The 24,649-nt window shown below is 33.3% G+C and overlaps 2 protein-coding genes across 4 annotated transcripts; one reads left to right on the top strand and one right to left on the bottom strand.

Annotated features, from left to right (window-relative positions):
* LOC109350264 (internal alternative NAD(P)H-ubiquinone oxidoreductase A1, mitochondrial-like) lies at positions 749-13,228 on the bottom strand. 3 transcript variants are annotated; one of them, XM_019591462.1, is made up of 10 exons: positions 12,651-13,228; positions 10,346-10,559; positions 9,987-10,147; positions 9,793-9,858; positions 8,407-8,570; positions 7,584-7,698; positions 1,557-1,736; positions 1,190-1,352; positions 994-1,027; positions 749-957 (listed from the first exon to the last, which is right to left on the bottom strand). In XM_019591462.1, the coding sequence occupies exons 1-8, from the start codon at positions 13,104-13,106 to the stop codon at positions 1,200-1,202; spliced, it is 1,509 nt and encodes a 502-aa protein (XP_019447007.1). In that variant the 5' UTR covers positions 13,107-13,228; the 3' UTR covers positions 749-957; positions 994-1,027; positions 1,190-1,199. The 3 variants fall into 3 exon arrangements, with proteins under 3 accessions (XP_019447007.1, XP_019447008.1, XP_019447006.1); XM_019591463.1 differs by having other exon boundaries at positions 749-1,027; positions 12,651-12,952; positions 12,983-13,227; XM_019591461.1 differs by having other exon boundaries at positions 749-1,027.
* On the top strand, positions 17,260-18,564 carry LOC109350536. The gene is made up of 2 exons (XM_019591767.1): positions 17,260-17,648; positions 17,775-18,564. The coding sequence occupies exons 1-2, from the start codon at positions 17,260-17,262 to the stop codon at positions 18,562-18,564; spliced, it is 1,179 nt and encodes a 392-aa protein (XP_019447312.1).

Here is a 24,649-nt window from a genome sequence, read left to right as displayed (position 1 = left end):
CCTTGAGGCACATTAGAACCAAAAACTTGACCGAAGCAAGAACAAGACCAAGCAATCTCATTGTGATACAGGCATTTTAACAAACAGTTTAAAGGCTTCTCAAGAGGTTGCTTCATCCACAAGCAACATGTTAAACACATGATTAAATTGTGTTAAGATCTTGGTAATTAGTTGTTAATAGTTTGTTATGAAGTTTTTAGTTAGTTAGTTGTTTTAGTTAGTGAGTTAGCTTATTATTTTCTCATCATTTTGTTTTCTATATAAACCTTCCAGTTACTTTGTATTTCATCCATCCAATTATTAAAAAATTTCAATGATCTTTCCTTTCATCTTTGAGTTGTGAGAATAATCAGTTTGTGATTCAATGGAGATTCATGTTTTAATAGTATAAGAGTCAGACTCAAACTTCTCTTACTTATTAAGCTACTCCAGTTATTGTCAATTGGTATATGTAAGTAGTGCTGACTCCTATATTTTCCTATGCACTCAAGTAGCATGTTAGGAAAACATAACTGATATTGTTATCATCAAAATCATGATGCAAGAGACTCATTAAATACCATTTTCACTAAAGAATTCAGCTTGAGACAATTTTAGAGGTACCAATCAAACAAACTAACATCCCTGCTATTAATTTCAACATTAACAGCACAAATTTCATTTGTAACAACATTGAATGAGAGGCTGCTGAACAAGGTTTTTATCAGTGTAGTTATACTGGAATAGAACACACTAACATTTGCTAGAATGACTTGTGAAATTTTTGTAGGACTCCAATAATCTACTTCCAGGAAAGAGATAATGTACATTTACATATCTACATTCATGATATTGCAATAATATCTTTCATTAACAATTTGTAAACATGAAAATTGATATCTCAGTACTCAATATGTACGGAAAGACTTAACATGGCCAGATTTTCTGATTGGTAATCTGCATTGGTTTCATAAGTTTCATTGCCTTCTCCTTTAAGCCACTTCTTTAATAACCTCTATTATTTGGCACAGCTTTTATCAAATTCAACCTGCATCAAACATCAAGAACTAGTAAAGTTCAAGTTCCTTGCTTGTCCAACTTTTCCAGTAAACTGAAATTTATTATCTGCTATGCAACCAATAACAAAATTATCATCCAAACACCATGCTGCACATTTGTAACAACTCTTGAACATGCTAGAAGTGGTTACCTTGATAATTTCATAATCTGGTTATATCACGGCCGAATACAAGAGTTGTGACCCAGTTGATAAATACGTAGAATCGGTTCCTCCAGCTAACGACCCGTGTGATATATGCCGAGCGCCAAATGAAGAAACTGAAAAATCCTGCCATAGCTAACCCTTTTCCCTCCTGTAGGAGTTTGGTTAGTGAATCATACTGAATAGTACTTTATCATTTGTATAATTAAATTACATTTGACACTCAATTAACATTTTTCGCATATTTGTATCCCATATATTTACTTCATTTCTAAATACAATATACTTCATTGGATTTGCTACCTATTGCCCTTAATGAGTTTCTAAAGCACCAGCAAAGAATGATAAAAGTCACCTTGCTTTGTCTAAGGTCCACAAGAGCCTTGTATCTGCCAATAGTTGCCATGCTTCCAAGGTGCTTGTAAACAAAGGGCTCACCAAATTCCACTTCTTTTTCACTATTTGCATGGCCTGCACCTGCTTTACCAATTTTGTTTAACACTCCTGCTAAATATTTACCTTGCCTCTCTGCAACCTGTGGGATTCAAATGTTAATATGCATTAAAACAAGCAACACTACTTCACTGATTATTCAATACTACTATTAGGATTATCCGCGGTCCATTTGGATTGGTTTTTAGACAAGAAATCAGCTGATCCAAACATATAATTAACTTATTGTCTACTATGAATAAAATAAACACACTCTTGTAATGCTAAGGGATGATGGTGTCAACATGAAATGTATCAGACCTTAGCCTAAAACCAAAACCTCCGAACCACGGATTCGTCAAACACTCTCACGTGTCGGTGTCCGACACGTATTCGTCACGGATACGCTCGGATTCGCGAAGGATACATATCTGTAGAGCATCCAAAATTTAAAAAAATAAAATAAAATAAATAAATACCAAGACGCATCTCAGATTCGTTTTCAATAAAATATATGTAGGATATATGAATTCATTTTCAGTAAAATATAAGATATATAGATTCGTTTTCAATAAAATAGGTTAACATAGACTCGTTTTCAATAAAATAGGATAAGATAGATTTGTTATGGAGGGCAATGATTTTCCATTTCCATTATATTTCTTACTTTGGATATTTTGATTTTCACTTATAATTTTATCATATTTTATATGTTTTTATTATTTTATACGCGTATCCCTAAACGTATTGTATCTTATATTTTAGAAAAAATACGTGTCGATGTATCGGATACGTATCGTATCCAACACATGTATCCGTATCCGTGTTTCATAGACCAAAACTATAAATTGCAGGAATTTAAGGGTTGAACTCTGTAAAACTTAGAAACGAATAGAAGAGAGAAGAAGAAGAATTAAATTCTTTTATTATAATATATTCTTGTTTTTCAGATTACAAAAGAGAGAAGGGGCTAAGTTTCTTTTTTAGAAACATTTGCCTACAGATTCGGTTATATTGGCAGTTACAAATATGTAACTGCCACTAACTGCTATTAACCAAATACAACAAACTTTCCAGCAAGGCATATGATCAAAACAATAACAAACTGAAACGATTACTCTAATATTCCTCCTTGAAGCTGTGGGTGAGTTGAGAACCTATCAACCACTTGAAGCAGCTTCCTTATAGTTAGAAATCTGGAATTGGAAAGAGGTTTAGTTAGAGCATCTATTGTCTGGTTTTTAGATGGTATATGCTTGACTTGCAACAGCTTGGATTGGATTATATCTCTTACAAAGAATAGGTTCAGTTCAATGTGTTTTGTCCTGTGATGAATAACAAGATTGTGTGTCATGGTCACAGTGCTGAGATTGTCACAGAGAACAAGAGGACATTGATGAGCAAATTTTAGTTCAGAGAGGAGAGATTCAACCCAAATGAGCTCTTGAGAGGCTAGAGCTAGACTCCTATACTCAGCTTCAGTGCTTCACCTGGAAACAGTTTGTTGTTTTTTGGACCACAAAGTAACAATGTTTGGTCCTACAAATCGGCAAGCACCTGAGATAGATTTTCTATCATCTAGATCTGATGCCCAATCAGCTTCACAAAAGGCAGTGATGGACAGAGAAGAGTGAGGATTAGTTGGTTTGAGTTGTATGCCAAGAGTGATTTAACCTTGAAGGTACCTCAAAATTCTTTTCACAACAGTCCGATGATGTTCTAAAGGATTAGACATATATTGACACACCTTATTAATACTAAATGCAAGATCTGATCTTGTAATTGTTGCATACTGAAGTGCTCCCACTATGGATCTGTAAAGTGTAGGATTGTCAAAAGATGAAGAACTAGTCTTTGTCAATTTGAAAGATGAAGACATAGGAGTGGGTAGTGGCTTAGTAGAATCCATGTTGGCCTTTTTAAGAAGATTCTTGATATACTTTGTTTGAGAGAGGAACAAGGAACCATTCGGCATAGATTTGACTTCAATGCCAAGAAAATACTCCAATGCTCCTAGCCTTTTCAAAGCAAATGCATTACTCAGTATGTCAATGAGTTGGTTAACCTGAGATGTAGAAGACCCTGTGACAATAATGTCACCCACATACACAAGCACATAGATCCTGTATGTAGTTGAAGTATGGATAAATAATGAATTGTCACACTTGCTATTCAAGAAACCAAACTGAAGCAAGGTACTTTTAAGCTTTTCAAACCATTGTCTTGGGACCTGCTCTAGGCCATAAAGAGCCTTGTGTAGTTTGTACACTTGAGTCTTATCACTAGTATGAAATCCAAGAGGTTGAACCATATAGACTTGCTCATGCAGAATGCCATTTAGAAAGACATTGTTAATATCTAACTGTTCTAAAGGCCAATGAAAAGTTAATGCTAAAGTAAGTAGAATTCTGATTGTTATAGGTTGTACAACAGGAGAGAAGGTCTCTGTGTAGTCAATTCCCTGTTTTTGAAGAAAACCTTTAGCCACAAGTCGAGCTTAATACCTATTTATAGTTCCATCAGGATTTTCCTTAATCCTAAACACCCATTTACAACTAATAGCTTGTTTTCCTTTAGCCAAATCAACAACAGACCAAGTGCCTAACTTCATTAGGGCATTGTATTATTCTTGCATAGCTTGAACCCAAAGAGGATCACTAAGAGCAGCTTTGACAGAAGTTGGCTCACTTTGAACAACTAGGACTCTAGGAACAAAAAATTTGTCAATTCCAGACTTGGAACGTGTTTGCATGGGATGAGTAGACTGGGGTATAGGAGGAGGAGAAGGACTGAAAGTAGACTCAGTGTTTGTTGTTTCTGGCTGAACATTAGGTGAGGTAGGAAGTGTTTGTGATGAGGAAGGACACATATGAACTTGATGAGATGATGATGTTGAAACAGAGAGAGGAGAAGATGAATGTGGTAGAGGAGTAACACCAGAACTTGTAGCAACATGGGTAGTGTAAGGGTAGAAATGTGTTATTTGAGGAGGATGAGACATAGGGGAAAACACTTCCTTTAATTGAGGAATAACAAACTATTTTGTAGTAGATGGAAAAACAAACTCATTAAACACAACATCTTTTGAAATATATAACCCATCATCCCGGGAAAGACATTTGTACCCATTATGATGAGTGGAATAACCCAGAAAGATACACTCAGAGGACCTAGTCTGTAACTTGATGTTATATGGTCTTAACAAAGGAAAGCAGGCACATCCAAATACTTTTAGGAAGGAGTAATCAGGTTGGACACCAAACAAAACAAAATGAGGTGATGCTTTTTTTATGGATAAGGAAGGTAGTTTGTTAATGAGAAAAATAGTTGTGGTAAAGGCATACTCCCAATATGACATAGGTATTGAAGCATGAGTAAGCAAGGCTAAACCAGTCTCAACTATACACCTATGTTTTCTCTCAACAGTACCTTGTTGATGATAACTATGAGGACATGAAAGTCTATGTATGATCCATAGAGAGGTTAGATATTGAGTAAATGGTCTAAATTCACCCCCAATCATTTTGTATGGCTTTGATTTCTGACTGAAACTATGTATTAACATACTTATGAAAATGTTGAAAAATGGGAAGGGTATCTGATTTTTTCTTAAGTAGATGGATCCAAGTATGTCTAGTGTGTGCATCTACTATGGACAAGTAGTACCTGTACCCTGATTCTAAGTAAATAGGAGCATGCCCCCATAAGTCCAAGTATAACAAATCAAATGGCTTGGCATACACAGTAGTAGAACTAGGTGAATGTAATTTATGAGTCGTAGCACAACAACAAGCAGTACAGAAATCAAGAGGTGTTTTATTAGAGTGTGAAATGTTACATTGTTGTAATAGACTCTTTACAGCAGCCTCATGGGCATGTCCTAGTCTATAGTGCCATAGTAAGTAAGATGACAAAGATTTAGAACTAGATAAACTAGAATTATTTGCATACAAAGGTAAAATTGAACTCATATTACAATGGACTAAGGAAGGTTTAATAAGAGTTAAAAAGGCATAGAGTCCCTCTGTAGTAAGAGAACCTTGAAGAAGAACCTGTTTAGTAGCCTGAGATTTGACAAGACAATAGTTAGGATGAAATTCAAAAAAACAATGATTGTCCTTAGCAAATTGAGACACACTTGGGAGATTTTTTGTAATAGTAGGAACAAGTAGCAAGTTATGTAAGGACATAGAAATATTAGAATCAAAGGGTGATTTAAAAGAAGCATTGTCACTGCAAGTAATAGGAGCTTTATGACCATTACCCATATAGATGTGATCTGAGGAAAACTGCTCTATGGGTTCAGCTAGCAAGGACGGATCATAAGTTAGATGATTTATGGCACGTGAATCTGGATACCACATGGATGTTTTGTTGAAATCTTAGACAGTGTTAGTCACATTCATTGCATAAGGTGGTTGATGATCAAAGGATGATTCTGGTTTAGCCATATTTCTTGGATGAGACTGATAATGACTTGATGAATGTGGATTATAGGAAGGTCTTGGTTGATTGTAGGAGTAAAGAGAAGTCCTTGGCCTTGTATAATGTGAAGGCATTGCATGAGTTGAATGTTGTCGAGTTGGAAGACAAGCAAAGGTAGCATAAGAGTTTGAAAACTGATGTGCAATATTGTAGATATGACCATAGGTAGAGGGCATTACGTAAGAGGTATCATATGGTGCAAAATAGCACCGGGTCACATCATGACCATACTTGTTACAATAGTCACAAAAATAAGCTGAAGCTCTACTTGATGACCTACCACCACAACCACGTCTGATAAAACGTCCCCCTCCACGAGATCCACTATGTGTCTAACCAGGAGGACCGTGAAAGGAAGGCATTAAGGGAAATAGTGCACTGTAAGGTGGATATGATGGTGGAAATGAAGCAGTGTTGGTCACAGAACTAGGGGATTGAGTAGGTGAAGGTTCAGCAGTAGCAACATTAGTAGAAAATGCATCAGATACCATTTTATGCTTATTTTTCACTAACCTGGACTCAAAAGTAATAAGAAATTGTTCTAGCTCATTAATAGAAGGAGGATGTGTCTGTCCTTCAATGGTAGTGATGAGGGGATGAAAACCTTCATTGAGTCCATCCAGTACAAAATCAACATGTTCCCTGACGGTGATTGGAGCTCCAATCGATGCAAGAGAATCAGTTATCATCTTGATTTTTGAAAAATAATCAAAGATGCAATTAGAACCTTGTGAAACACTACGAAATTGTGCCCTAAGTTGACGACTTCTTGATTTGGTGTGAGCATTATAGAAAGAGTGCAACTCATTCCAAAGTTGAAACGAAGTAGTGCACCCTACCCCACAAGGTCTAATCAAATCAGAAATAGAATTCAGAAGCCACGAAAATACATTCGGATCTTCTTCTTCCTAGCTCAAGAACGCAAGATTAACAAAATGTTGATCACGATCTGATTCGTGAAGAAACTGTGGTGGAAATTATGGACTAAGAAAAAACCTAAGAACACAATTTGCTTTGAGAACATCGAGCATGAACTGGCTCCAGGTTAAGTAGTTTTTCTCTATAAGTTTTGTGAGTGGAAGAGGAAGGGAGAAAGTAGGGGAAAGAGCTTGAACTGGTGCAGCAGAAGAAGGAATTGGTGGAGAATCCATGGAAGAAGGATTAACAACAACGTTAGCCATAAAAAGCTTTGATACCATGTAAAACTTAGAAACGAATAGAAGAGAGAAGAAGAAGAATTGAATTCTTTATTGTAATGTATTCTCTTTTTTCAGATTACAAAAAAGAGAAGGAGCTAAGTTTCTTTTTATAGAAACATTAGCCTACAGATTCAGTTACATTGGTAGTTACAAATACGTAACTGCCACTAACTGCTATTAACCAAATACAACAAACTTGCCAGCAGGCATATGATCAAAACAATAACAAACTAAAACAATTACTCTAATAAACACAATATCATTACTTGGGCTAATGCTGGAAGTGTTTGTCTTCCAGTACTTTCAACAAATCCACTGCAATCACCTATTGAGAATACATCTTGTACTGAAGGAACACGAAGCCACTCGTCAACGCCTATCCTGTTAAGAAAAAACTCAGAATTCGCTTTCAGATAATACACTATTGAAAACTTATAGTCACTATATGAAAAATGTTTTATGTACATTTCTAGAGTTAAATGACATCATATATTCATATCTAACTTTTGTGGTAAAATTATATTGTGATTATATGAATAAAAATGGGTGTGACATAAAAGCAATAGACAGATACACTATTTTTTGGCGGAGACACATTTTGGTACAATGAGTTATCAATTGTTTTAAAAACAAGTATATGCATAGAAAAGTTGTGTCCATTTCTAGCAATTTCAGAATTTGTTTGCTCTTGATGTTTATGTATCTTTGTTATGTCAGTATTTGTCCTGCATAGTTCTAATTTGTGTTGTAAGTTTATGTGTGTGTGTTTATCTGTGTTTAGCATTATTGATCACTATATACACTTGACCCTATATTCCTGACAGTACAGGTAAAAAATTCAAAATCTTTACATATATCAACTGTAAATTTGTAACTTTAAAAAGGTTGTCATTTGTCACTAACTAACTCGGAAGTGAGTGCAAGTATGTTTTTTTGGTATAATAACAAATGTATCTCTTCACCCTATGAGTAAGGAACTAATCTCGTTCGAAGTACATGACTACCCATCCAACAAGTGTCACACCTAAGAATCGAACCTTTAACTTTTGGCATAATACAATACATATGTTGAGCACAAAGGAGACTAACCTTCCACCAGGAGCTTTTGGAAGATCCAAAGATTGAATAATCGGTGATGGACCAACACCAGTAGACCAAACCAATAATCCATATGGAACCTCAGTACCATCATCAAGAACAATCTTTTGAGCTTTAACATCTTTCACAATGCCACGAACTAAACGAACCCCTGACTGAAACAAACTACAGTATGAATATATACTAGAAGTTTTAACAACATGGTATCTTGATTTATGTGGTTTTAGGGGGAAATTATACATACCTCTCCTAAAGTTTGGTTTCACATAGAAATTACACCAATCTATTTTGAAGTCTATGTTGTAAGGAATTTAAATCTAATGATTACATAAACATAAAGCAGTAAGAGTATTGACAACATAACCCTTGTAATAACATTATAACAACATAGATCTCATTTAAAAGAAGTTTGGAGAAGTATGTGACCCTTTTGATGTCACATCTTATCAAATCTTATACAAACATTCTCCATAAACAGCAAACAAAAGACCACACCATCAACTACAACTATATGCCTCACCATGGACCAACTCACAATAGAATTGCAGATATTCAGGCCATAATTGATTTTCACCGAGCAAAATATACATAGGACCGAAGAAGAACTCATCTTGGCTGAGGAAAATATGATCGTGACCGAGGGAATTGGAAATCTGGCCATTGTTGTTAAGTCTGTGATTAAGTCACACCAGCACTTGGCAAGACTGCATCAGTGTAGCAGAAACCAGCACCAAGTGCATCAGGACTTGGCCAACTCGCATCAGGCCTTTGCCAACTCGCATCAGGCCTTGGCTAATAACTTGCACCAGAACTTGCCCAAGCATGAGGACTTAGCCACAGCCAACCAAAGGCAACAACAACAAATTTTTAGTTACGTGTTTGTGAAGCAATTTATTATGCATATGTTAACTGTATTGTTTTTCGGTTATTATAGTTAGGTAGTTAGGAAGTCCTTCCTTGTTATAAAAGGGACTTAACTAGATCATTGAAAACTCAACTTTTTGTATTCATATTCAAAATATTCAATAATATTCTTGAGGTATTTTTCATTCTCTTTTGTATTTGCATATCACAAGTTTCACTTTTGCTATTTTTTGGTTTCTTCTTGTTTTCAAGAATCACAAGATAAATTCTTAGACATCTATATAATATTATATATGGGAGACAACCTATTTACTCAAGCATTAAATTAAAAAAACTATTTTATATCTTAGTCATTATTATAGAAAAAATCAATAATCTTGAATTTTTTATTAGTAAGTAAATTTGAACAATTAAATTTTCATATAATGAAAGAGTAATTTGTGAAGCAAGTTTTAAGTGGATCTCTTCAAATGGTAAAGCAAAACTCTTGAAATATATACCTCATGTCCTCACCTTTGTCAATTGCTTGGTAGCATAGCGCCTTAGTCGATCATCAAAAGAAGACAATATTTCATTCGCCTAATAAAACATAAATATATTGGTTAACACCATAGATTACCTTACAGTACATTTTTGACCTAGATAAAATGGTAATAATATACAATAACAAAAATGGTTTCCTTAAATTTATGATACTATGAGCATACCTCAATTAAAGTAACACGGATATAATCCTTGACATGGGAATATCTTAGACGAACATCTTTCATAATAAAATCACTAAGCTCACCACTGAATTCAACTCCAGTAGGACCACCTCCCACAACCACACAGTGCAAAAGCCTCTTTTTCTCCTCTACTGAAATCCCTGCATTCAAATAAAACACAATGTTATGTATTACTACCAAACATTATCGACATCAGCCGACCACAATTGCGGCCATAATATTACGGTTTCTAAGTCTCCACAATGACATCACAATCGTAATTGCAGACATATCAGCCATAATTTCATACAACCGCAATTTAAAACATGAGTGATGACTAATATTAGCTTACACCATACCTGGAACATCTGATAGCATCAAGTTAAGGAGGAGTTTTCGACGAATTTCCTGTGCATGGTGAACTTCACGAAGAAAACTAGCATGTTGTTTGACTCCTTGAATACCAAAAGTGGAGGGTTGTGATCCTAATGCAATTACTAGCTTATCATATGAGACTGTAAATCTCCATGGATCAATTGTCTCTACTTCATCAGTTACAGTCTCACAGTGTACCTTCAAAACCAAGCATCAAATACTCCCTTAGTAACCATGCAAGATGAATTTACCAACATTATATTCCAACCTATCATGATTTTAAGTTATGGTAGGCATTGTAATAATGTTGCATTTACTATTACTATTTATGACTGTGGGTTGTAATCAAAGTTTATGACCATAGTATAGTTGTCAAAGTTTTGTAATATTATAATCACAATTGTGATGGTTTATAATGAAGTAAAATATGTTGTCCCACATCATATCCTAAATTCTCTCTTCACCATTGATAATATATCATGTCAAATAAATATTAATATAAGACATGATTTAATATATAATTTAAGACATTAAAATTTTCTTTCAAAGAAATAGAGTTAAAATTGAATTATGAATTGGGCTCAAAGTTGGAATCCTAATATAAAAGTGGGGAAAGTTCAACATTAACACTCAATTAACATATTCCCACATCACATTTTTATTTTGGGGATGATTCCACATCCACTATAAAGCAAGTACATACATATTCAATATTCCTTACATCATAGGCTTTATTCCGCCGGGATACAAGTATCATGAACTTCATTCATAAATGATGTAATGTGTATCTAAGAGGAAGAAAGAAGATCAGGTATATATCCCAACTCTTGTCTTATATGTTATTCCATACTTATGACAATAACATACATCAACAAGAATAAAATTTAATTGATATATTATGTTTTTATTGGTATAAAGCATATGAGACATGATATGAAACAACAAATCTATATTTATTTGTGAGAAGTCATGCATATTTGGATAGAGGAAATTATGGCATACTACCAATTGTTGGTCTAATGGTGTAAGGTTTTGCTAGATTCTAAGGTGACCAAAAGGTTAAAGGTTTAATTCCCGAAAGTGACACTTGTTGGGAGGAGCCACCATAAACCCAAAAAATTAGTTTTTTTATCTAAAAAAATAAGAGAATATTCTAATAGTAGAGAAAAAATATGCCAATGACAAGGTTATAAGATGCATAATTATGTTTTAGGTAGAATAAATGATGGATAATATGTACTCCTGGATAATTTCTATCGTTGACACGGTCACACAAAATAAATTAATTAAAAAAATGTGTTGTCATGTTCACTATCAAGTCACACAATCCCGGAATTTTTTTACCAAACAAAAAAATATACCTTTTTTAATTAACAGTTTTATGATGATCACATGTGTACTTACAAATTATCATATAAATAATAGGACTCCTTATATCATTAAGAGGATTCTAGCTTGCTTCTTTAGATTCAAATTTATATCTTTATGAAATATGAGTTAAATTATTACAAACTATATAATTAAACAAGCTCCACAAGATATTTTATTTTGTTGAAATTATAGAGCTAAGGTATAGAATGAGAAAAAAGAATGTTCAAAATAGTAAATTGTATTGATAATATTGTGAGTGATGATATAATGATATTGTGATTATTTTTTTATACAAAAGATAATAACATTAATTTTTATATATATTAGTATTAGATTCCTAATTAGATAAGAAAACAAATCATAAAATAAAGTAATTTCAATCTTATAAGATCTTCTAAAAAAATCTATAATACAGTAATGATATTATCTTCATATTTTAAAAATGTAAAATATAGTATTGATATTATAAAATATTTTGACATATTCTAATAAGTCTATCAAACAAATATTATTGGCCGTTTATTATGTATGTTTATTATCTTCCTACCGGCTCACTAGCTGGCCAACCAATTATCACATCAAATTTTTTTTTTTAAAACTTGAATCCAGTAATAATTTTCAAAATTGCTTTCTTTGTTACCATAATTTAATCATTCGTGAACATTTGCAACCTAGGAGCATACACTCCACCAAGTAATATAGTCCATGTAAAAACTTAGATATCCATCATCCTCATCATGAGTAAGGAATTAATCATCTTTTGAGTATATGAGTGTCCATTTCAACTTGAAAAGATAATTGTTGGGAATGATATCCATACACTTTGAAAGAGATTAATTACTTAGTCATACAATAAGAGAACTATACTTGTACTTATATGAGAAAATAAATATCATGAAACAAAACATGTTAACACACCATATGCTTATGTGCATCAATGCCAATACAATTGGCAAGGAAGAAATAAGAACCAGGTTCCCTAGAAATAGCTGGTTGAATCCTTCCAATGGGTTCAGCCACAGATCTAAATTCAAGTGTTCCAACACATGTAGAAGCCAAGAGTGGAATAAAAACCATGTGGTTACGTGGTGAGACACAAACAATGTCATATATATTTGTGTCCAACCCTTTCATGAACCTGCACCCAGCCCACCCTGAACCCAACACCACCACCCTTGGTTTCTCATTAGGCTTAGCTGGTTCCAAACCCGAATCAGAGTTTGTGTGCTTAGTAAAAGGCTTATCCACATTGGTGTTGGAGCTGAAGTGGGAGAGAAAAGTAAAGGGTGGTAAAAGAAGAAATGGGTCTGTAATTTTGGGTCTATGAGATGTTCTTTTGGTGGTTAATTTTGAGAGATATCTGAACCAGGCCATGTTTGTTGTTGCTGGGTCTTAACCTAAAATGAGTTTTAGTGAATTTTTGTTGTGCAAGAAAATCAGAGAGTATGCATCACAAAATATGGATTGGGATAGAAGGGAAGGAAGTCTAAAAGCTACATAAATGTGGTTATGCTTGACTAGTACTTACGTTTAATGTGAACAAGAATCACATATCACAAAAAATTATATTTTTATATCTTAATCCAATCACATTCTATTAAATAATATAAAAAAATTTATTTTATATTTTTATAATTTTTATTTTAAATTAAATCGAGACACAAAAAATGGGACCAATAATCTCGAGTCACTTTAGCTTCATATAAGGTGGGCAGCTTGCTCTGCTTGTGATATTGCTATTAAAACAGGCTTCACACGATTTTTCAAGTGGATAGGTTACGTTTTGTCCAGCTTTCTTTTTTGTCTTTTAAGTTCATGTTTATATTTATATACTGTGTAATAATTAATTAATATATATATATATATATAATAATTATTATTATATGAGTAATCAAATTTACGTATATGTTAAATTTATCATTTTATTTTAATCGTTAAAATTTGTTATAAAATAGATCATATATAATTAATAAATAAATAAAAAATATAATATATCTAGAAAGGAAGAAGATTGTGTGCCTAAATCTAGAAAGGAGATTCAATTGAGTGATTAGAGAAATTGCACTTCTAGTAGGCCAAAACTGAAGGGCAAAAGTAAATGTAATACAATCATAAGCAAACCTATATTGATTTAAGTAAGGCTCAAGTGATCACCATCAACCCCATCTAATTCCAATAACCCTCCAAGTGAAACTCCATAAGAACCAGAACCAAAATCTACCAATTCTAGGATAATGATTTATTGTCCTAAATTGTATATTAAATCATGTGTCAGATCCAAATCTACATTTTTTCTTCTAATTTTGTTTTAGTATCATTAGTCTGAAACATAGTTTGGGAAGATCCTTATCCCGCATTCTACCTCAAATCCTTCAATTGAGACTTACCAGAACCAATATCACCATTACAAACACGACAAACCGCCAAAACATAACCATCACCAACACCGGAAAAGCCAAAGGTAACACCTCCGCCCGCATAAAAAACACAATCACCCCTACACTAGAAAAACAACAACCTCCCACACCATAAACATCCAAATCATCAATACTTGAGGAGGACCCTTATAGAGAAGCACCCCGAGAATGACCAAGGATTCCACCACTTATTGGTCATTCTCACTGGAAAATGACTACACCTACACTTGGAATATTAAAGTGTTGTCTCTTTAGACCTCTACTTAGTTGATTTGTGTTATAATTTTTTCTCTCTTAAAATGCTTTTACATGATCTTCAGTAGCTCAGGTTTTTAAGATCTCATGTATTTTAATCAAATTTACTATTTTAATCTTCTATTCTAAGTTTTGATGATTTCAAATAGATTAAGTAAAATTATATTTAATTGTTTGAACGTTTTAATCTTCCGCTTTGAGTATGCAGTTACTCAAACAAATTCTACAATATATTTGGACTAACTAAATATTGTATTTAAAACTCGTTTGTATTCAAGACACGTCTATATTTAAGATTTGTCTTAATTTAAGTCAAGACATTTGTGAAGTTCAATCGACATTTTTCTGAACAAAGATGTTTCTTTCATAAAAATATATTATTAATGTGAAAAGTTCAAATCATCAATTATACGAGAATAAGAGATTAACTAAGTTGAATCAAGAAAAAATAAAAGAACATATCTAAAACGTAATTTAAATAAAAAAGCGGAAAAAAATATCAAGTGGATAAACCTAATTCGATTTGTCTAATATTCCACAAGACAACACATACTTTATTATTGTAAAAGGAAACTGCTTAGTACAAAAGAACCATACTGGTCACCTCTCTTCCATTATAAAGCTTCAACAATCATAAAATATTAAATGTTCAATTCCGAATAACTATATAATATTAATGGCACTATATCAGTACAATAGAAAATAAACTCAACAAAATACAAAGTCTGGAATGAATATTATTTTCAAAAACAAGCTTTGGCTTGTCTTAAATGACTATACTAACAACTATGTTATTGCTTCATCTATAAATAGCCTAAAAAATTGAAGAACAATATAACATCTGAGAAAAATAAATAATTTGGATATCAATTAAAACTCTCATTTCTTTTAAACATTTTGTTCATATTGTATTTAATAATACCAAGTTATATTAAACATTTATGTTCAATTATTTGTTATTAAATTAGTAGTTTTTCTCTTTCATATTTATTTTACTTTTTTAGTGTGATTGAATGACTTGTAAAATTTATTTTAACATAAATTGTTGTTAGTGTTGAGCCTAAAGGTCTACGTTTGCAAACATTACGTGAATTGTTGATCATGGAGAGGTTAGATGTGTAAAGAATACTTACTATTGTAATCAATATTGGATTATAGTGGAATCTTAGTGCTGCCACGAAACTAGACGTAACCTACGATTTTGGGTAAACAAATATAAATATATACTTCAATTCTTTATCTATAAGCTATTTTTTGGTCAAGTTTTTATAATTGTTTTTTTAATCTTGAATTGTTTTGATTATGTGGTATAAAGAAGTTCTTCTCTAAAACTACGTTAAAACATCTTTTATCATCTACTGAAGTAGGTGTCTAAAAAATATTGTGAAAAAAAAGCCAAGTGTATGAATTGTTTTGTGATAAAAAATGTTATCTCTGTCAAAAGGTTTTGAAGTTTATTTTAAACTTGGGAAAGACAATTTAAACCCGTTCTTGTGTAACTTTTGGTTGTTTTATAGGTGTATGCATAAGTATTAGAAAGTCTTTAGAATACCAAAAAATATCAGATTTATAATTTAGTTAAAAATGATCCTAATATTTTAAGGATAAGTATCAGTGAAGTATCAAAGTGTAATGAAATCAAATATGGGTACATAAAGAAAACTTAAGTACATGTGCATAATTCAACATTGTCGTTCTATTTCTTTAGTGAAGTGATTACTGATTAGCAACATTTTACTCAATCGTTGGTATGACATTGCTTTGTAGGGCGATCGGATATCATGTTATAACAATTGAGCCTAATATCATCTCAAAAGCTAGCTTATAGGGGATGTATTGTCCAAGATACAGTAAATGACGCTTAGTGGGAGTGCCTACTATCAGGCAAGCTTTGATATCATGTTAGATTAAATGGACCAAATACCAATGAATTTGATTAAGGTGGTTTATGTTTGCTCCCCTTAAGCAACAACTTCAGTTCAAGTCTTAAATATGGAGAAAAATTATGTAGAATACTTGGGCTTGATATGCTATAAATGTTAGAATGTATTCTTTAGTGATGCATATGGTTAGACAAAAAAATATTCCAGTCTAACTCCACCTAAAATCTAGCTCAATTTTAATGCATTTGTCCCTTTATTATGTTGTCTTTAATTTATTCCATTTTGTTTCTCCACCTTGCCTTTATCTTACTTATTTATATGTGTTTTATGTATACTTAGATATGTATTTAATTAATAGGATCTCTTGTCTAGTATTTTCTATTCCGAACTCTATTCTAGCGAACCCCATGTAAATTTGACTTTGGAATACAATGAATTCATTGGTTTCTCAAAGTTTGTTGTCGAGGAATCTTCCATGTGTGAAGAATGAAGATTCTACCAGCCCAAAGAGCCCAAAGATTCAACTAATTGAAGAGTGGATTGAAAATGATTGATTTAGGAAACTTTTCTCTTTTGGCATTTTTTGAAATTCTGTTATTAGTTTTGTTTCCTTATTAAGTAAGTCTGTTTTTTTTTCTGTTGATAGTTTTTCTCTTGTATAAATATAGAGTAGGCTTAGGTATGTTCAATTTACTAATCAATAATCAAGGCATCATTCAATAAAGTTCAAGTTTCTTTTCTCTTCTTGATTTTCTTTTGCATTTAGTTCACTGTTTCTTCTTCTTTCTTCTTCTTTCTTCTTCTTTCTTCTTCTTCTTTGCTATACCATGGGAAAACGTTTTTCACATGGTATCATAGCACCCTTTTGAGGGTGTCTCTGCTGCGCAACTCGACTCCATTTCCGTCACTAACTGCATATGCTTTCTTCCCTCCTACATCGCCAACACTCTTCACTGTACTCTTATTACTTAGATGGCCAACCAGATTATCAATCCAATTCTTGATCCTTCAAGTCCCTACTATCTCTCATCAAATGAAAATCCAGCAGCAATATTGGTCTCTAGCCTGCTAAATGGTGAGAATTATCACCAATGGTCAAGAGCAATGACAATTGCTCTTGACACCAAGAACAAGTTGTGCTTCTTAAATGGATCTCTACCTAGACCACCCCCAACTGATTTGATGCAGCCTGTTTGGAGCAGATGCAACAATCTTATTGTTTCTTGGCTCACTCAATCCATGCAACCCTCCATAGTACAAACCATCCTTTGGATGGATTCAACAGCAGAGATATGGAAAGATCTTAAAGAGAGATACTATCAAGGAGATATCTTTAAGCTTTCTCAAATCATTGGGAAAATGTATTCAATCAAGCAAGGAAGCTCCTCAGTTGATAAGTTTTTTACACAGATGAAGGGACTATGGCAATAGCTTGATGACTACACACCAATTCCTATGTGTGAGTGTGAAATAAAGTGTCATTGCAGATTGGTTCATGTCATGAAGAAGTATAGGGAAAATGAGTACATCATATGCTTCTTGGCAGGACTCAGTGATCAATTTTCAGCTGTGATAATGCTGATGCAGCCCTTGCCACCAATTAATAATGTGTTCTCCATCCTCATCCAACAAGAAAGACAAATGGCACTTGAAAATCTTTCAACATCTCAAACTCTATCTAGTATCAAAAGTTATGACACAAGACAAAGAGGCAGAGGTAGGGGCCTTAAAGGTTCAATAGGTGGAAGATCCAACACTCAAGGAAGAATGGCAAGCAATTCAAGAGGAAGAGGACATAAGATATGCACTTTTTGTCAAAAGATAGGTCACATAGAGGATGTTTGCTACAAGAAGCATGGATTTCCTCCTAGCTTCTCCAACACTACTACTAATATCAATAGCTACACTGGAACAGATAGCAAAATCAGTGAACAAGAAGATGAGATAAAACAAGAATTTGGAAATGATGCAATAGACATTGGATCTGCTTTCACACCTGCTCAGCATAATGCTCTCAAGGCAATGATTCAAGAGTCAATGAATCAAACCATCCATAAAACTAATCAACTCAGTATGACTTCAAATGCAATAGCAGGCTCCTCAGGTAATATCAATCTTGACAATATGCACAAATCCATCACATGGATTCTAGACACAGATGCAACAGATCATGTCTGTTGCACCCTTGCTGCCTTTCACGATTTCAAAGGATCAATCCTCTTACCATATCCTTACCTAATGGTAACAAAGTGGCAGCTAATTACCCAGGGACCATAATTTTCTCAGACATTTTGTACATTTCAGATGTCTTATATGTTCCTAGTTTCAACTTTAATTTAATATTTGTTTCTAGACTTGTCAAGTCTTTAGGTTGCACCCTGATTTTTTCAAACAATCATTGTGAAATTCAGGACCAACACTCCTTGAAGATGATTGGTGCAGCTGAGCTAAGGAAAGGATTATATGTTCTTACTATTTTCAGCAAACATATTGCTAAAGCTCACAATGCAAACCTTTTTACTTCTTACAATGATGGAAATTTGTGGCATAGTAGATTAGGCCATCTATCTCATAGAAAAATGTAACTTATACAATCTGTTTTTCCTATTATCAAGTGTAATAAGACTAATGATCCTTGTGAAGTTTGCCATTTAGCTAAACAAAAGAGATTGCCTTACAATTCTAGCATAACTAGTTCTGATAAGTGCTTTGATCTTGTTCACATAGATATTTGGGGACCAATCTCTACACCATCCACCTTTGGTAACAAGTATTTCTTAACCATAGTGGATGATAAATCAAGATTCACTTGGATTTTTTTATGAAACAGAAAAGTGAAACAATTTTGTTAGTTAAAGGGTTTGTATCTTATGCTGAAACTTAGTTTGGATCAAAAATTAAGGTTGTTAGGACTGATAATGGATATGAATTCATATTAAAAGAATTTTATCTTGAAAAGGGTATTCAACACCAAACAACATGTGTTGAAACACCTCAACAAAATGGTATTGTTGAGAGAAAACATCAACATATCCTTGGTGTTGCTAGATCTTTAGTTTTTCAATCTAATATTCCTATATGTTTTTGGAATTTTGCTATTGCATATGCTGTGCATCTCATAAATAGACAGCCAAGTCTCTATCTTAACAATAAGTGCCCTTATGAAATATTGCATAGTGTTTTACCTGATATTTCTAACTCGAAGACTTTTGATAGTCTTTGCTTTGCTTCCGCTTTGGTTAACCACAGGAAGAAGTTTGACTCAAGATCCAGAAAATGTGCCTTCTTAGGATTCAAGCAGGGGACCAAAGGATTCATTCTACTTGAGATCAACACCAATGAAGTCTTCATAAGTAGAAATAATGCCTTTTATAAACATATTTACCCTTTTAAAGACCAAAACAATAGTGATAATGAGTCTAGGCACTAGATAGATATTTTTTCTAGTCCTGCATCAAGTTATACACCACACAATGACCCTACACCAACTCATGGCACCACTTACCACAATAGAACTAAGACATCATAGTGCCCTTACCTCAAGCTGAGATACAATTAGATCCTCCTAATCAACCTAATGATCAATATCCTAACCTTCTCCAACCTGTTGCATCTTCAGATCAACATATCAGTGAAGACTCTCAACAACCTACAAGACCTCATAGAACTAGAGGACCTCCTAGCTATTTGAAAGACTATCATTGTAGCTTATTAAGCAAGTCTAACCATATCAAGACAAATAGTAGGCATCCTATAGATAAAAACCTTAGCTACAACAACCTGTCTCTAAGTCATAAGAAATTCTCTCTGTCCATATCCATTGACCAAACACCCACCCCTTTCACTGACGCCATTAAACACCCTGCTTGGAGAGAAGCCATTTACAATGAACTTGAAGCTTTAAATAGAAACAACACTTGGACCTTGTCTCATCTGCCTAATGACAAAAGGGCAATATGATGCAAATGGGTTTTCAAAATCAAACATCATGCTGATGGATCTATAGAGAGATTCAAGGCTAGGCTTGTGGAAAAGGGATTCAATCAAACTGAGGGTATTGACTACAAAGACACCTTTAGTCCAGTAGTCAAAATGACAACAATTAGGGTGCTCCTTTGTTTGGCAGCTATACATAAGTGGCATTTGCATCAGCTTGACATCAATACAGCTTTCTTACATGGTGACTTAAAAGAGATTGTGTACATGAAGACTCCACCAGGTCTCATTGTCTCTGATCCAAGCCTGGTATGCAAACTACAGAAATCAATTTATGGCTTGAAGCAAGCCAGCAGACAATGGCATGAGAAGCTCACCACTACTCTCCTAAAACTTGGTTATGTGAAATCTTTCTCTGACCACTCTCTCTTTACCAAAGGCATCAAAGATAATTTTACTGCAATTTTAGTTTATGTTGATGATTTAATTGTAACAGGAAACAACTTGCAAGAAATAATTGAAACCAAATCCATCTTACACAACACTTTCAGCATTAAGGATCTTGGCAGTTTAAAGTTTTTCCTTGGCATGGAAGTTGCTAGATCTAACCAAGGTATTGCCCTCTATCAAAGAAAGTATACTTTAGACTTATTAGAACAAACTGGTCTACTAGGTTCCAAACCTGCAAGTACACCTATGGAATACAACTCCAATCTTCATTCCATATCAGGTACACCACTCAAAGATATAACTAGTTATAGAAGATTATTAGGGAAATTACTATACTTGACTCACACTAGACCTGATATATCTTTTGTTGTTAGTTCATTAAGTCAATTTCTTGATTCACCTACTAATCTTCATTACAAAGCTGCTACTAGAGTGCTTAGATATCTAAAGAGCACACCGGGACAAGGCATTTTCTTTTCTTCAAATAACACAGCAACCATACAAGGTTACTCTGATTCAGATTGGGCCAAATGCATTGACACAAGGAGATCAATTACTGGTTGGTGCTTCTTTTTGGGCAATGCTTTGGTTTCTTGGAAGAGCAAGAAACAGAACACTGTTTCAAGATCTTCCTCAGAAGCTGAATACAGAGCACTTGCCATGGCTGCTTGTGAAGCTCAATGGTTATTATTCCTCTTTAGAGATCTTGGCATAGCTCATTCTAGACCTGTTAGCATCTTTTGTGACAATAACTCAGCCTTACACATAGCTGCAAATCCTATTTTTCATGAAAGAACAAAGCACATTGATGTGGATTGCCATGTTGTTAGAGAAAGAGTTCTTAACAACACGATACATCTTCTTCCCATCCATACTTCTCTTCAATTGGCTGACATCTTTACTAAATCATTATCTTCATCTCCATTCCTCAAGAATCTTACCAAACTCGGCATCATCGATATTCATGCGCCTAGTTTGAGGGGGTCTGTGAAGAATGAAGATTCTACCAGCCCAAAGAGCCCAAAGATTCAACCAATTGAAGAGTGGATTGAAAATGATTGATTTAGGAAACTTTCCTCTTTTGGCATTTTTTGAAATTCTGTTATTAGTTTTGTTTCCTTATTAAGTAAGTCTGTTTTTTTTTTTCTGTTGATAGTTTTTCTCTTGTATAAATATAGAGTAGGCTTAGGTATGTTCAATTTACTAATCAATAATCAAGGCATCATTCAATAAATTCAATAAAGTTCAAGTTTCTTTTCTCTTCTTGATTTTCTTTTGCATTTAGTTCATTGTTTCTTCTTCTTTCTTCTTCTTCTTTGCTATACCATGGGGAAACTTTTTTCACACCATGACCATTTAATTATACCAAATTGCTATGAAGGGGAAGCAAAAATAAAGATTAGTGATTTCAATGTTGTTTAGATGATACCAAACCCCGAAGCCTCGAACCAATATTGGTGATTTCAGTTGGGATAAAATGGAAGCTACTATTAGAGAAAGAATCACGTTATTAATGTTACGAGAATTTGGATATTTTCTACATGAAAACAGTGGATTGGATAATGGTTCAGTTGTATATGGATTTGATTTTATTAATTATGCTCATTTTAGGTTTTGGGACAATTCTAGTGATGATGGTGTAACTTGTTCTTCTTTAGGGGTTTTATTAATGAAATTATTTTTTCTCTTTTCCATTACCTATTTGTTTGTTTTTTCTGAATGGCAAATATGTCAAATTGTTAGAACTTTTTTTTGTTGGAATTATGTTTTAGGTGTCACATAAGGAAATTTTATATGGAAGTAGAGGTGAAAAATCTTGTTTTTTTATTATTTCTCACATGTATCCTCACACTGAAGACAATCATGTTCGAGCCGGGAACATCCACAGGTATGTGGGGCTAACTCTCTCAGCATATATTTTTTCATCCACAAGACTTGAACCCGGTACTTTGCTTAAGGGAATCAAACATGTACCACTTGAACCAACTCCTGTTAGTAAATCATGTTTGTTTTAATTTTGTTTATTGCTTTTCTCTAAATCAACAAGATCATTAATTTGTTTTATAAATAAAATACCATGTCAAGCTTAGAGCTTCCACCGTTGTTGCATCTTGGTCAATATTATTAGTTTATGGCTTTTTCTTGACATGGCTTTAGCAAAAGTTTCAAAACAACAAACAAATATTTCATAAGTTTCATCATATAATAATGTTGCACCAAATATATATATATATATACATATATATATATATATATATATATATAATATAGTGCCAAGTTTGTGGTGATCCATGTGAGATTGAGATTGCAACTAAGAGGGGTAAATTAGTTGACTTAAAAATTATAGCCACTCTTTCTGCAATATCAAGAGTTAAGAGCAGCGGAAATAATTTTCCGAAAATAACAAGTAAATAATTGAAGAGATAAAGAGAGAAAAGAGTACAAAAGGATTTTTATACTGGTTCACCTTCTTGTCCATCGAAGGCTACGTCCAGTACTCTTGTAGCACAAGGGATTTTTCCACTAAAGATTATGAGTTGCAATTACAATCTCTCACTCCGAGATTTCTATGTACCTTACACACTCTTTAATCCTTATTCACCTTTGGAAAACACATTTCCAAGTATGAAAGAAAGTATTTTGCAATAATAATGAAGAATGTTCAACAATGACAGAATTGCATTTACAAGTATGAAAGTAATGTAACTTGCAATCCAATCAACTCCTTGTATACTTAGTAATAATGCTCTTTATAAGTTTGTAAACTTGAAACACTTTCACTTTAATCAACTTCAGAAAAATCAACTTTGAAAGTTTAAGAACTTGTTGCAAAAAGTGTAGAAAATAATTTCAGAATATATGTAAGAGCTTTTGAAGTTTGTATAAGAGTTGTGTATATGTTGTGTAGTGATTGTGAGTTTCAATGTCTTTATATAGACTTTCCAATCAGCCAAAATGTCTTTTTGAAATGGTAGGAATTGATTGGAATGAAAACATGTCTTTTGGGTTGAAACTCATTGACTTTGAATTTGAAAATCTGATGCAACAACTCTCAGTAATCGATTACAGTATTGAGTAATCGATTACTCAAGTGTTATGTCCACTAATCATTTATTTTCAAATTAGAGTAATCGATTACAACAAGTTGAGTAATCGGTTACTTAACTTTAATAACACTAGTAATTTGTTACTCAAAGACATTAATGAATTACTCTAATTAGTTTTAAGTTGGGTAACTCTTTTCTCAAACTTGTAACCTGCTACTTAGTTGAAGTAACATGTTACACACTATTTTTGAAAATTGTTTTAAGTATTTTAAAGTGTTTCAATTTTCTTATAAAAATAGTTTGAGCATTACTACTATTGTATAATCAAGAGTATATGATAGAAGTACCTATTTAGACTTAGACTAAAAGTCTTGAATATCTTGAATCTTGAATCTTCATTGTCTTTATAAGTATTCTTCATTTTTTCTTTTTGGTGATGTTGGTGTCTTCATCAAAACCGTGCCAAGGTCAGGAGCAAGATATTCTTCACAATCTCCCCTTTTTGATGATGATAAACCAATATCTCTTGACAGTGTAATTTTCTGAGAGCATCATACTTTGTGATATTCTTGACTTATCTTGAGTATGCTCCCCCTATCTTCTATGCTCCCCCTTTCATTTGGAGTTATGTGCCTGCAATGTTTTAAACAAAAAATACCCTCTCCAAACTTTTCTCCCCCTTTTGACTTCATCAAAAAGTAGAAAAACCAAGAGTTTTCCAACACAATATATATAGCATACAATATGTATATGACATGCATAAAGGTAATCATAAGATATAATATAAACATCGCAATGCATATCATAAAATTAAAAAGATGTTCAAACATTAACAATGCAACAGTAATACAAACAACATAATAGAAATTTATCTGAAACCAGGAGAAATTAACATTATAATCAGAAAATCCTAACAACGGATAAAGTCT

This window comes from Lupinus angustifolius, chromosome LG06, assembly GCF_001865875.1.
Source record: "Lupinus angustifolius cultivar Tanjil chromosome LG06, LupAngTanjil_v1.0, whole genome shotgun sequence".
In the NCBI taxonomy this organism is placed as follows: Eukaryota; Viridiplantae; Streptophyta; class Magnoliopsida; order Fabales; family Fabaceae; genus Lupinus; species Lupinus angustifolius.
This window is presented reverse-complemented; position numbering and strand designations above follow the sequence as displayed.